The sequence below is a fragment of the Coregonus clupeaformis genome, chromosome 23, assembly GCF_020615455.1.
Source record: "Coregonus clupeaformis isolate EN_2021a chromosome 23, ASM2061545v1, whole genome shotgun sequence".
Taxonomy (NCBI): domain Eukaryota; kingdom Metazoa; phylum Chordata; class Actinopteri; order Salmoniformes; family Salmonidae; genus Coregonus; species Coregonus clupeaformis.
In genome coordinates this window covers 24,028,212-24,041,366 of record NC_059214.1, presented here as the reverse complement: position 1 = coordinate 24,041,366, position 13,155 = coordinate 24,028,212, and the positions used below count along the sequence as shown (strand labels likewise).

The 13,155-nt window shown below is 43.0% G+C and overlaps 1 protein-coding gene across 3 annotated transcripts in view; it reads left to right on the top strand.

Annotated features, from left to right (window-relative positions):
- LOC121536722 (glycophorin-C) overlaps window positions 1–12,907 on the top strand; it is a 31,210-nt gene extending 18,303 nt beyond the window's left edge. For all 3 annotated transcript variants that reach the window (XM_041844179.2, XM_041844181.2, XM_041844180.2), the window contains 3 exons: window positions 7,987–8,022; window positions 10,345–10,386; window positions 11,332–12,907. In XM_041844179.2, the coding sequence (XP_041700113.1) occupies window positions 7,987–8,022; window positions 10,345–10,386; window positions 11,332–11,528 (275 nt within the window). In that variant the 3' untranslated portion in view covers window positions 11,529–12,907. The remainder of the gene's footprint in view (window positions 1–7,986; window positions 8,023–10,344; window positions 10,387–11,331) is intronic.
- Window positions 12,908–13,155: the final 248 nt, after the last annotated feature.

Genomic DNA, 13,155 nt, shown 5'->3' with positions numbered 1-13,155 from the left:
CTGCTTCCTGAGCGAATCCAGCACCGCTTGTACCCGGGGTAGGTGGCTGGCCCAATCCTGACTTTGTATAACCACATCATCCAAATAAGCCGCTGCGCATTACCTCTTGTGGGGGGCGCAAGGACTCGATCCATCAGGCGTTGGAACGTGGCAGGTGCCCCGTGGAGACCAAACGGAAGTCGGGTATACTGGTAGAGCCCCTCCGGGGTGGCAAAGGCTGTCTTCTCCTTAGACGCCGGGGTCAAGGGCACCTGCCAGTAGCCTTTTGTGAGATCAAGAGTGGTTATGAAACGAGCATGCCCCAAGGAGTCTATTAAATCATCGACACGAGGCATTGGGTATGCATCAAATTCAGACACTTCATTCAACTTTCGATAGTCATTACAAAATCGTACTGAACCGTCTGGCTTGGGAACTAGTACTATGGGACTTGCCCAGGCACTGTGGGACTCTTCGATTACTCCCAACTCCCGCATCTTCCCTTACCTCCTTCTGTATAACCACTTTACGAGCCTCTGGCACGCGGTACGGGCGCTGGTTTACCGTTCGGCCAGGCATGGTGCGGATCTCATGTTGGACCCGCCTGGTTTCTGGCTCCCCCTGGAGCCGGGATAAGTCCTGACGTGGCTGGGTTCGAGACCTTGGGGTCCTTTGGACGGGTCCTTCCCATTTGTGGTGGGGCCGCACTCCTGGGGTCTTTTCGGGAAGCATTCAGCATCTCCGCTGTGGCCTGGTACTTTTCCACAGCTTCCACGGTCAGATCAGCCGTGGTCAAGGCCTGTTGACTGATGAACCGTTTTGCCTCATAAGGCAGGGGCGCGTAGGTAACGATCCACCACAACGGCCTCCACCACCGCCGCTGCTGTATTCCTCTGCGGATCCAGCCATTTCCTTGCGATTCGGACAAGTTCATGCATCTGCGCCCGAGGAGGGTTGGTCTGGTTGGAAGGTCCAACTGTGAAAGCGCTGGGCCATACCAAATTTTGTGAGTCCATATCTGCTGAGGATCTCAGACTTCAGGGCATCATAGTCAGTAACCTGGTCAGGGCCCAGGTCCCGGACAGCATTCAGCGATTCCCCGGTTAGAAAAGGGGCTAACAGACCAACCCACTGTTGCTTGGGCCAGGCTTCCCTAGTGGCCGTGGCCTCAAATGCATGCAGGTATGCCTCAATGTCATCGGTAGCTCCCATCTTAGATATAAAGTCACTTGCCTTTATTGGGCGGGTATTTTGGACAACCCTCTGTCTCTGCAACTGCAATTCCTCTGCCTTCAGAAGGTTGGCTTTCTTTTGCTCCTCCAAGAGAGCCACGTTTGCTTGCATCTGGGCTTGCTGGCCAGCAACAAGGGCTTTCAATATGTCCTCCATTTCAGTCGGGCGGGGAGCCTACGGCCAACTTGGAAAACTGGGTGATCAAACCTTCGGTATCCTCCTCTGACATGCACTATTAACGCTTGAGCATGCCCGTATTCTCCACCATCTGTGATGTCACGAGAGGCTACACAGCTTCCAGCGGGATTGCCCAAGTAGTGCAGGGAGACCAGGTTCAACCAAAACAAGGATTTTATTAACCGTCTTCGGCAACTAACGAAATTATAACACAATTCTCTTCTTCCCAGAGCCCACCCCTCCAGACCGTGTCTCTTCCCTTCCAAACAACTCCAGCCCATCAGCCCCTGATTGGTTTCAGCTGCGAATGGGAAGATTGGCCACAGAGGTTGGAGTTCCCGACCATTACCAGCAGATGGAGCCATAGCTGTCTGGGTTTGCAGCCACCTCAGGGGGATGTAACGTCCCTCCAGGACACAGCCTCTCGTGACATCACAATACATTTTTGTATCCTTCTCACAACGATATGAAGTTGCCATTGTGCTTCCCTGGAGGTTTGACCTAAAATATAAGGTTATTCGATAGGTTGTAAGGCTCCTGGTAACAAGTCTCTGAGAGGGGATCTGGGGCGCACCCTAATCGATCGTTCTGACAGCTCTGGGCCCGACAAATAAGTGACACTGCAAGTGGGGGAGAAAGATAATTTATTTTGTCTTCTTAATCAGAGCTGCGATATTGGATCCAATGTTTTATTGAGAGCGTCCTCATGGTGGCATGGTAAATTGTAAGATGCCAATCTAGAGGCTTCCTCAACAGGTTAATTACTTTTAGAGTATTCCATGGCAGTCCGATGATAACTTTGTCATCGATCATTCTAGTAGGAGAACTTTGATTTTGCAACAGAACTTGCAGACAGAGACTAGGGAGTCTGAGAGGCTGAGTGGGGGAGATAGCGAGAGAAAAGCCTGAACACAGCCAGATACAGCCAGAGGAAAGCAGAGAAAGAATGTGGGGGAGAGGCAAGGAAAGATAAGGGAAAATGGAGAGTTGTGCCAAATACTTGAGACACAGTGTAATGGTTCAGTGTAATCAAATCAAATCAAATCAAATTTTATTGGTCACATGCGCCGAATACAACAGGTGCAGACATTACAGTGAAATGCTTACTTACAGCCCTTAACCAACAGTGCATTTATTTTAAACAAAAAAAGTAAGAATAAAACAACAACAAAAAAAGTGTTGAGAAAAAAAGAGCAGAAGTAAAATAAAGTGACAGTAGGGAGGCTATATATACAGTAAAATAAAGTGACAGTAGGGAGGCTATATATACAGGGGGGTACCGTTGCAGAGTCAATGTGCGGGGGCACCGGCTAGTTGAGGTAGTTGAGGTAATATGTACATGTGGGTAGAGTTAAAGTGACTATGCATAAATACTTAACAGAGTAGCAGCAGCGTAAAAAGGATGGGGTGGGGGGGCAGTGCAAATAGTCCGGGTAGCCATGATTAGCTGTTCAGGAGTCTTATGGCTTGGGGGTAGAAGCTGTTGAGAAGTCTTTTGGACCTAGACTTGGCACTCCGGGCGTGGGTGGAAAGGATTGGAGGGGCAAAACATGTTTTATTACAGTACTGCCCACTGGATGACAAACAATAGGTTCTGCTGAGGTGTGGCTGCCCTGTAGCCTCAGTCTAGAATCCTCTCCCCTCTATTCACTCTTCTCCTTTCCCTCTTCCTCTCCCTGTCTTTGTATATAATTCCAGGCTTTTTCTCTCTGTCTTAATCTTCTTCTTTTTTTGTCCCTGTTGCTTTCCCGCACGCCACACCCTTCACACACCTGCTTTCTGCAAGTTGTTGGCCTACTCTCTCACTTGCTAGCTTCCAGAGCTGTGATTGAAATGTTTTCATTGAGAATTCTGGTCCCGGTTAGAACCTCTGTCAGAAAATGGATAAGGGTTGTCAGAGCAACGAGCACAGAATAGCCGTGGAAGGAAAGGGGAGAGGGATGATCATGGCACATGGGTAGGTCTCCGAGAACCAACGCTCCACATATTTAACTTGTTACAACACATAACATTTGATAAACAACCTCAGGTCCCAAGAAGCGCTCCCTCAAGGACCAATTTTCTGATAGGATCTCTTGTACAATCATGCCTACAGCCAGAAGAAATATGCTGTCCACTTTTGATGGGAGGCCTGATAATAAAAAGTGTTTAACACTGAAAATACAGGTTTGTAAAGCCTGTCCAAGTTTAACACAAAATGGTGTCTGACAAGCTTAAAACTCCAACTCATATATATGATATATTGGGCTTTTACACCACTCCACTCAAGGCTACCTACAGGCCTTCTGCTGTACACAGCATTTCACTACACAAATTTGCTTTACGTAGTATCCTTGGCACAATTACAAGACCTCAGACGACATCCCATTTTACCTTAAACACAGACTGTGTATTATCTACTTTCTCAGTAGGCCTAGATGAAGTGTACTGATAATTGTGTTTATTCAGTGGACCCTTTGGAGAAGATAAAAGCTGACTGTTTTGTTCACACATTTAGAAAATTGCATTCTGTATCTACGAGATGGATTGAGTTTTGTTTTGTGTAGTCTGTATTGATTGAGATACCCAGCCAGATTTCATTAAATGAAACTTTGAAGGCATTTTTTTTACTACCACACTCTCTCTCTCTCTGCCCATATAGACAGAACTATTCTGATGATGACTTTGCTGTGTGTTTGTTTGTAAAGACTTCATTGCAAGTTCATTACTGATGTTCCCATATTGGCAGATTGCACTGGCATTGCTTGCATGTCATCAAAGCTTCTACTGCTGTTGAAGAGATTGCAGTATTGCCCTCCCAATCAACACAGTCTAAAGTAGCAGAAGAAAGAAACTCATTAGAATGTGTTGATTAGTTATGCCTGGCAGGCCGTTTGCAGAGAGATAACTTTATTCAAATGTGATGTCGTTCTGTTGCGTCGTCCCTCAGGCGGTCATTTACTTTCATTACCATCGCTGGAGATGATGATCAACCTGCATCACTGCTACAGAATGCACTAGATAGAACAACGCTGAGTAGTTTGGTGCCTGCCATGCAACTTGAACTGTGTTTTGCAGGAGATCTTTAAACACACAAGGGCATGCTTTCTGCTAATACTGAACGTACAGTTCATCAGTAAAGATACCGTCTGCTGTCAGTGTTTATCCTAGAGCAGAGTCACTAGCATTCACTGTGTTAATTGGCAGTATAAATAAAATATGAAATGGCGGTTCACATTAGAGATCTGTATTTAGCTAATGAACTCATAGTGCCTGCTCAAACCTCTCAGATGAATAATGTAAAACGGCATGTCTGCATGGTTTCAGAGCTGATAAGATGCTTCCCTCCCCAGCCTCCCACCGCTACCCAATCCTTTCCTCCGTATCCTTATCACGACATGACTTGGAGGTCAGTGCATGAGTAGAGTACAGTATGTGAGAGGAAATATTAGTCTGGAACATGCCAGAGAAAACTATGCTTTGGCCAGCTCAAACATAGTAGCCATTTTGATTAGCGAAGCACGATTATTTATTCAGACCTATATGTACATGTAGCCAAGAAAATGGGGTACGACTGGTATGCAGTCCATTGTACATACCCATACATACCCGTACATTCTGTCTTTTGTATAGTCTAATCGGGGAGTTGCGCTCTTGGACTTAATGGAAGCACTAAGCTCAGGCTTTCAGTTCCTCAGAATGGCTATGAGCTGCTGACTCTGGTGACGAAATCAAAGCAATTCTTCAGTCAGCCATTTATTGCCCATTCATTGAATAGTCCATTTAGATATTATTTTTGTTGTACAGCACCATACCAGTCTTACTCTGACAGTGCTCTTACTGAAGGGGATAAATAAGAAATATGTTTTCTCCTCTATGTGATGTGACGAGGAAAATGATTGAGAAAGCCAAAGTGATTTTTTTAGTACCTGCAGTGTGTGGGAGAGGCAGGGTTCAGAACACATGTATATGAATTATAGACCAACATTTTTTTAAAGTCATGAAGTCAAATATGTTTGGAGCCCAGGCAGGGAGTTTGAGGCGAATGAAAGAGACAAGAGACGAACCCTGCATATTAAAACTATTCTGCAAGGATGAAGTTCCCTTGGCCGGCAAATTGAAATATTTGACATTTTACTCAGGAGCGTTATCTTAATGCGTTCTAAGACCCTGACGTTGGGAGAAAGTTCATTGTTCATTTATGGAGACCTTGCAGTCTCAAGACCAGATGAGTAGGTTTTTGAAGTGATTGGTTATGATTTCTCATGGTTGCTTACATAACATATACCTAATAATAGATAATAGTGTTGCTAATGGTTGGTGCTTAGCTCATCCACAAACACAAATGCTTTATATTGAACATGCAGTAGGCTTGTGTATCATTTTCTCAACAGTACACAGTATAATAAGGGGAAAATAAATAAAGGGAACTGCAATATTATCACGTTTAACCAAGCCACAACCTCTCCAACTGCTCCACCAGACACCTGCCAGAACTCCAAAGATGTGCATTTCATTTGAAAGGACACTCAGTATTTAGATTTTTCAGACAGCTGCATGAGCAGCCCACAGCATGTTAAATAATACAAAGACGAGCATCCATCTCTGTGGAACATTACCGAAAGAAGAAGAGCAGAGAGAGAGATGGGGGAAGAGAGAGGTATTTATCCAGGCATTTAGTGGATGTTTTCACCCTCAGTTAGGCACAGGCAGCGGGCCACAGCTGAGCTGTTTGCTGACGGAAATCAGGAGTCAGCCATATCCACCAGACAATGACAGGTGGGAAATTAAGTTGAGAAACCACCGTTGCAGCCCGTCAATAATAAAACGTTTGAAATCCACCGAGACGAGGTGAAACTGTGCTTTGAACACTGTCTGTTCCATCCTTGAAATTTGAAGACTGTATTGAAGAGTTTGCGTGTTATCAAAATTCAAATCTATCGTCTGCATGTTTGACACTGAATTTTTATGGTAGTCTCCCAATCTCTCATGTTGTTTGATAGGCCCTACTTCTCAGACTGAGCTGGCGATTATTCTCAATCCCCTTCTGCAACTTCATAATTGCAGCAGCATTGGTCCAACAAGCTAAATGATCCCAAATATTTGTGGGATTACAAAATGAACAGCAACTCCCCAACAAGTACAAGTTAGTAACAACACCACAGCTGTTGATTTGATTTGAAACATCATTGTGTTGTGACAGCACGGATGGCCTCAAGTGATTGCTGCCAAAAAAACAAGAGTGTTATTGTCATGGTCGCTGGCAGCTGCATTCACCTCCCAAGACTTATCACAACTCCATTAATGACATCCCCTGTGCCAGCTAGCCCAGAGAGGGAACCAGGAAATTGACTGTCCAACTGCAATACACCTATACTGAAAACTACTTTAGAGCACCAACTCTGCACTACGTGATACCATTTTCATTAAGATTGGTCCATGCAGTTTGATAGTGTGAGAAGCAAGATGCCAGCCTATCTAACATTTAAATGGATATTATTTACTTTTCCTTACAATGGCCACTAAATTGAACCGCCATTTAGGGACCAAGAGCCACTAGAGCTAGATGCGACCAGGCTTTAGCATATATTTATTTCCTGAGAATATCATATCAGCACAGTGTCAGCCACAGATCTGCAGGGTGGAATTAATTTGGCTTCCAGTTCCCCCTTCCTTCCTATAGGGAGACATTTACCAGGCCTGCTTCACAGCCAGCTTTGGGCAAGATTAACGCCACTTCTGGGAATGCGATGAAAGCAGTGTCTCGTTCCCGGGGGAAACTCTTCGGCGGATGTGTCGGCGAAAGAAGCGAAAGATGGAGGTGATGCATGATGGCTAATGCTCTGTGGCATCCAATACTCACCACCCTCCACCAACCCTCCTCACGCCTTTGCCTGCCTGTCGGCCAATTTGGCTTCTGGTGACGAGAAGAGAAATCTGCTCTTGGATGAGGCTTAGTGGTCCCCATCGGGGGCGGTGCAGATGTCCCACTCTCCATGTCGCGGCAGTGAGCGGATCTTGCTAACGAGGCTAACGAGGAGACACCTCCGGGCAAGACAGGCCCCCCGTGTTTGCTTGGCAAATTTATCAGGGATTTGAGCTCTCTCCTCAGCTCTCAGATATTGGCTGGCCTGATTAAGTGTAGACCATATAAAGAAATTAAACTTAACCCGTTCCCCTACCCTGAATTATGGATGGATATATTTTTGCTTTAAAATTGGATAGGATAGGCTGCCTCCCTCTGAATTTCACCATGCATCTTAGTAGCAGCTTAAACTATTGACCTGCTTGCTGCCTCATCTGTGATGATGAATCTTGCCTTAAGCAAAGTTGCTATTTTTTCCAGCAGGGTTTGCTTGTAAGTATTTGAAATTATGCATGCACTTAAAAGAGTGCAGTTCGGTAACAAAATATTGAGTAACATTGTCTACCTACACGTTATAATAGCTGTTGTGTAATTATGTAAAAATATTGTTTCAGCGACTATTCATATATATTAAGACTGAGTAGAAAAATGTATTATGATTATTTGTTTCTGGAGTGAAAGTGATATTGTCTTCTGACTCTTGCACTGTATTCTACAACCAAGCACTGCTTGCTTTCTCTGTATATTCACAGGTCTGAGTGAAGCAGCAGACACGATAACCGCTGTTGGTGAGTTCATTTTTTGATAAAGTGTCTTAAGTTTTTGCGTTCTGAATAATGTTAGGCATTCCAAAATCCAATCTAGATTTTTACAAGGGAATGAGATTGCACTGAGGTATCCCGTTTTCTATCTGATAAACAGAGATAATACACCACACTAAAGAATGGTTATATTGGTCAGGTATTTATTTAGATAAGACAAAATACATGCAGCTCGGCAGCAGACACAGGGTGTTTCTCAATATGCATACTAACGTGCTCCACACTCTCATGCTCCGAGTGCATTCTCAGAGGATGTTCTCTTGAGCATGTTCTTGTGAGGACGAGAGTGTGGAGAACGCATAAAACATTATATTTGAGAAGCACTCGCACTCCCCCTACTGTATTACCTCACACTGCATCTCCCCATTCACTGAACCTTATTCCAACCAGGACAATGGCAACAACAGAGGCGAAACAAGATATACACAAAGCAAACTTCATAATTATCAGCTAGATATATGTGAATCGTAGTAATCTAGTCAGCCAGCTAGTTAAACAGGCAAAAATGACCTAAAACTAATGTTATGCAAGGTAGATGTACATTCTTCATGGCTAGCTTGCTAGCCAGTTAGCCCTATTGACTTACTAAGGAGTTACCCATTCACTGAACCTTCTTCCTACCAGGACAATGGCAATAGAGACGAAACAAGATATACACAAAGCAAACATTTTACTTCATAACTATCAATTAGCTATATGTGAATCGTAATAATGTAGCTAACCAGCTAGTTTAACAGGTAAAAATGACCTAAAATTAATGTTATGCAAGGTAGATGTAAATTCTTCGTGGGTAGCTAGCTAACAATTCTTTGTGACTTTCTGGCTAGCTAACAGTAGTAGCTAGCCAGTCAGCCCTATTGACTTAGTATGGGCTTGCGATCTACGGTACGTAGGCAGGTAAGCATGCCAAAATTAACACAGCATGTATTTATTAACCTATCAAGATAAAATATTGTAGTCAGGCAATATATGAGATGTGAATAGGTAACATTTCATTCCGAAGTCGGAGTGTATTTTCTCTCGCTTCAGCGCAAATAATTGCCGCCATTGATTTCAATAAATGTTATGTATTTTTTACAGGGTTGCGTCATATTTCTTTTCATACTTTCCGTTAAAGCTTGCATCGATGCATGCTTCAAAATATGTACAAACGGAGTACGCCCTCCGTGCTCCGTTTCGCATACTTTGATTTGGACTCATATGCCGATCCTCCCGTGCTCCAATTTGCATGCTTGGAGCACGGAAGTATACATTTTGAGAAACACCCACACTCTCACGCCTGTTGATTTAGCCATAAATCCTAAACAGAAACAGTCTCATAACGGAGTATGTGTTGCTTTGGTCAGGTCTAACTGAGGGAGAAGAGAGTCTGCATCTAAAATAGCCGATCATATTTGGATCAAGATTGAATTATATTGAGGCCTCCAGAACAGGCAAGCATTCGTCAAAGACATTTTGAAATTCAAATATTGATTTAGTACACAGTAACTGAATGACCCACACAGCCTGGACCCTGTCCCATCACAGCTGCTTCACTGCACTTCACACTCTGTTCCCACAACTACACACTGAGGATATGTTGTTTAATTGCTCTCCCTCCATCCCAAATGAGCAGGTTCTGTTAGGCCTTTTAATTGCTGAGAATGTGTCCACATCGTAAACAATGCATCGTGATGAGGATCTAATGACTGAGCGAACACCTAGATGTGTTTCGGTTGATTAGGCATTAATGAGGCTGCCTTTTAATTGTGCACTTTGGGGTCTCCATTAACTAAGCACCATTTTGTTCTTCCTTTCTTCCTTCCTTCATTAGCTATAGCGCTTTCTCATGCTTGCAGGGATCGATCTCCATTTTGGATTTAACGTTGTGTTTTTATAAATGACACGGTTTCGGCTTTGACTGACTGACTCTGTGACTCTGTCCTTCAGAGAAAGTCAACTCAAGACAGTCAGATGTTGCCTGCGCAATAATTCATGATTACCTTTAATCACTTTCTTTAATGAGGGTTTTTTCTCCCGGTGACGGATACAAAGTACCTCTCTGCACACACACCAGGGAGACAGCTGTCTATAAAAACAAACCTTCATAAAACATTTACATTTGTTAAAATAACAAAGTAAAAGTCTGGGGAAACTAAATATTAATGTGGTTCAAGATACATGGGATAAATTGAAGGTAAAATAATTGTACTTACAGCGTTATAACTACACACTGTACTGTAGCTATCTATGTAACTTATGTAAACCTATATGAGCACATCTGAAATCCCTTTCTTTTTGCCTCCTTAGATTATGACGTGAATGATGGATACTTTGATGCCATACTAGGAGGTGAGTTATAATATAGTTATTCTCATTCCCAGAACATTCAAAGGGTGTCCATCAGCTTTGCTTCCCTCTGCAAACCTCATCCAAGTCGATATGGCTGATGGATTTGATGCTGGAGGCAGACATCCTCCTTAGTTTAACGATGCAACACAAAGATATCTCTTTCCCTTTCTTTCAAAGCAGCGGTCTGCTAAATGTTCCAGAACAGAGCTATTTAAAGCTAATTTCTGGAGTCAGCCAACCAACGGGACAAATTTTACATGTAATGTCACTGCTATTTTTATGGAAACAGCTGTAACAGACCACACAATATGCATTTAAAAATACACTTTGTCCTTCTTCTGCCATTAATGTGTTCAAATTAGAATCTAGTGTGAAACTGACTTTTTATTATCAAGAGACAATTAAGTTGCAAAACATCTTCACAAGTTGTGATTTTTGGCCCAAGCCAGTTTTTTCAAACTTAACAGGTCACTGTAGGACAATGTGTCTCTCCTACCACATTACCGCTACCATTCACTGTTGGCAAACCATCACAATGAACTTTGATTGAACTATTCTCATTTGAAAATAACAGAGAAACAGCTGTTTAGGCCTGTACTTGTCTCTGAACACTACATTATTGAACAAAGTCTTGTTTTGTACTGCACTCTGTTGGCAGATTTAAGATTGATCAGTATTTGGAGATGCATATCCCTTTTGGTTTTGGGTTGGCGTTTACCAAACATCAAGGAACAGTCGTCTTTCTGATCCACATACTGTACATTCCAATGACTTTGCCCATTCAAAGATCAATGACACTTCAATGTCGAAGTCCTGCCTGTGCAGAATCGCGGGCTATTGTGAAAAGCATCCCCCATTGTATTTTGCCATTGTCATTGTGATAGTGAATTGTCATTGTGAGACCAAAGTCCTTGCTGTAACACCCTAATCTATCTCCATTTGCAGCTGTCATTGCTGCTGTGGTCCTGGTGCTTCTTTGCTTGGCAGTGGTAGTGATTCGCTACATGTACCGGCACAAGGGCACCTACCACACCAACGAGGCCAAGGGCACTGAGTTTGCCGAAACAGAGGATGCGGCACTTCGAGGCGACCCGGCTCTGCAGGATGCCATGGACGAGAGCAAGAAGGAGTACTTCATCTGATCTCAGGAGGGGCAACCTCTGCTGTTTACAATTCACTTTAGTCTCCCAAAAGAAGTGTCTTTTGGGGTTGGAGGATAGAAAGCTTGGAGAGGGGGTGAAAATGCCCTCGCCATATTGAGGCTCAGAGTGACTGATCAGACAATCTACCAAAGAAACATCAGATGAATCTTACGATAATATCAATTCAGTATTCTTCCCCCCTACCTGTTTTTCTCTCCAATATATTTGGCATATCACCAAGCATATATACTTTTCAAAACACTGACTTTGCTTTTAGGAGGCTATATTTGTCATGCAGAGCATCTTCCCATGGGGAACTGTCAGGAAAAAAGCATCTTATGAGGATCTAAGGCACCCATAGACACCAATGCCTTCTGTGGAAAAAGCAAGAGTATTCCTGCAACACAGAATTGGAATTCACAAATATTAATAGACCCTTCTCAAAGATGTCTATGATGAAAGTCAAGGAAGTGAATTGATGCAGAATTTCTCTGCAAGCTCACAAAACTAACTGTATTTACTAATGGTATTGAAACTAAAGCAAAATACATTTTGGAATGAAGAAACCTCTCAACAAATTGTCAGATCTGTCAGCAAGCTCAAAGTGTGCCTCTGCTCTCAAGTGCAATGCTACGGAGGAAAACATGGAACAAATGATGTTGAAGGAAGCAACTTTTACTGTACGAACTGAATCACCAATGGGCCCTTACCAAAATCCTGAATATGGCTGGTTGCTCCCGGAACTACTTTTGAATAACTTTTGTTTGGATTGTGAATGTCAATTTGTGAGTGTTCAAGGGAATGCCTTTAGCATTGATTAATAACTAGTTAATTACAGATCCAAAGAGATAAAGAGAGAGCTAAACAAGCTAAAACTGCAGGAAGACCTTGCCTGATGAGGTTAGTTGTGAATACCAAAGTGATGCTCTGTCCTGGACAGGGAGGACCAGGGTTCAAACAGGTTCCTAATGACATTTTTTCCCTAGCACCCTGTCCACTGACTAAAGTCAATTCCAAGTATATTGACATGCTATTTGGATAGCCACAGAAAACCAAACATATTGTGGTCTTTCCATCTTGATTTGGGCATAAAAATTACACTAACTAATAAAAGTATTGTGCGGTTTGTGTCCATAAAATGTTTAGCATGAACATTATAGACTGGACATGTTTTGGATTGATGCAGAATTCAATGATGACTTTGTAAGCACCAGAGGTTCCTGTATAAATGTCTGAGGGTGGATAAGTGTTGTGATCTGGTCAAGACTGTAACCCTATTTGTAGAACTATTTGTGGGACTATTTCTTGGAACACTGTAATGATGCTTTTTAAATTGCCTTGCTAAGGAAAAATATTAAAGTACAACTCATTCTCAACTATAACTGCCCTGACTCAGTGAACCGACAACTGCAATAATTGGATATTGTTTGTGACTTTACACCAGGATGATACTAAACAAAAATGAGAACACCAAGGATTTTTTTGGGGGGGTCAATTAATTTTATTGTGGTGGAAATGGCAACTGAAAATAAGCCCCCCGAGCTCCAAATCTCATTTCAATTCCCCAACCCCTTTTGCTCTTCTCTGCTGGCTTTGATTAATGCTAACTTTTCTTTGTCTCCATGAT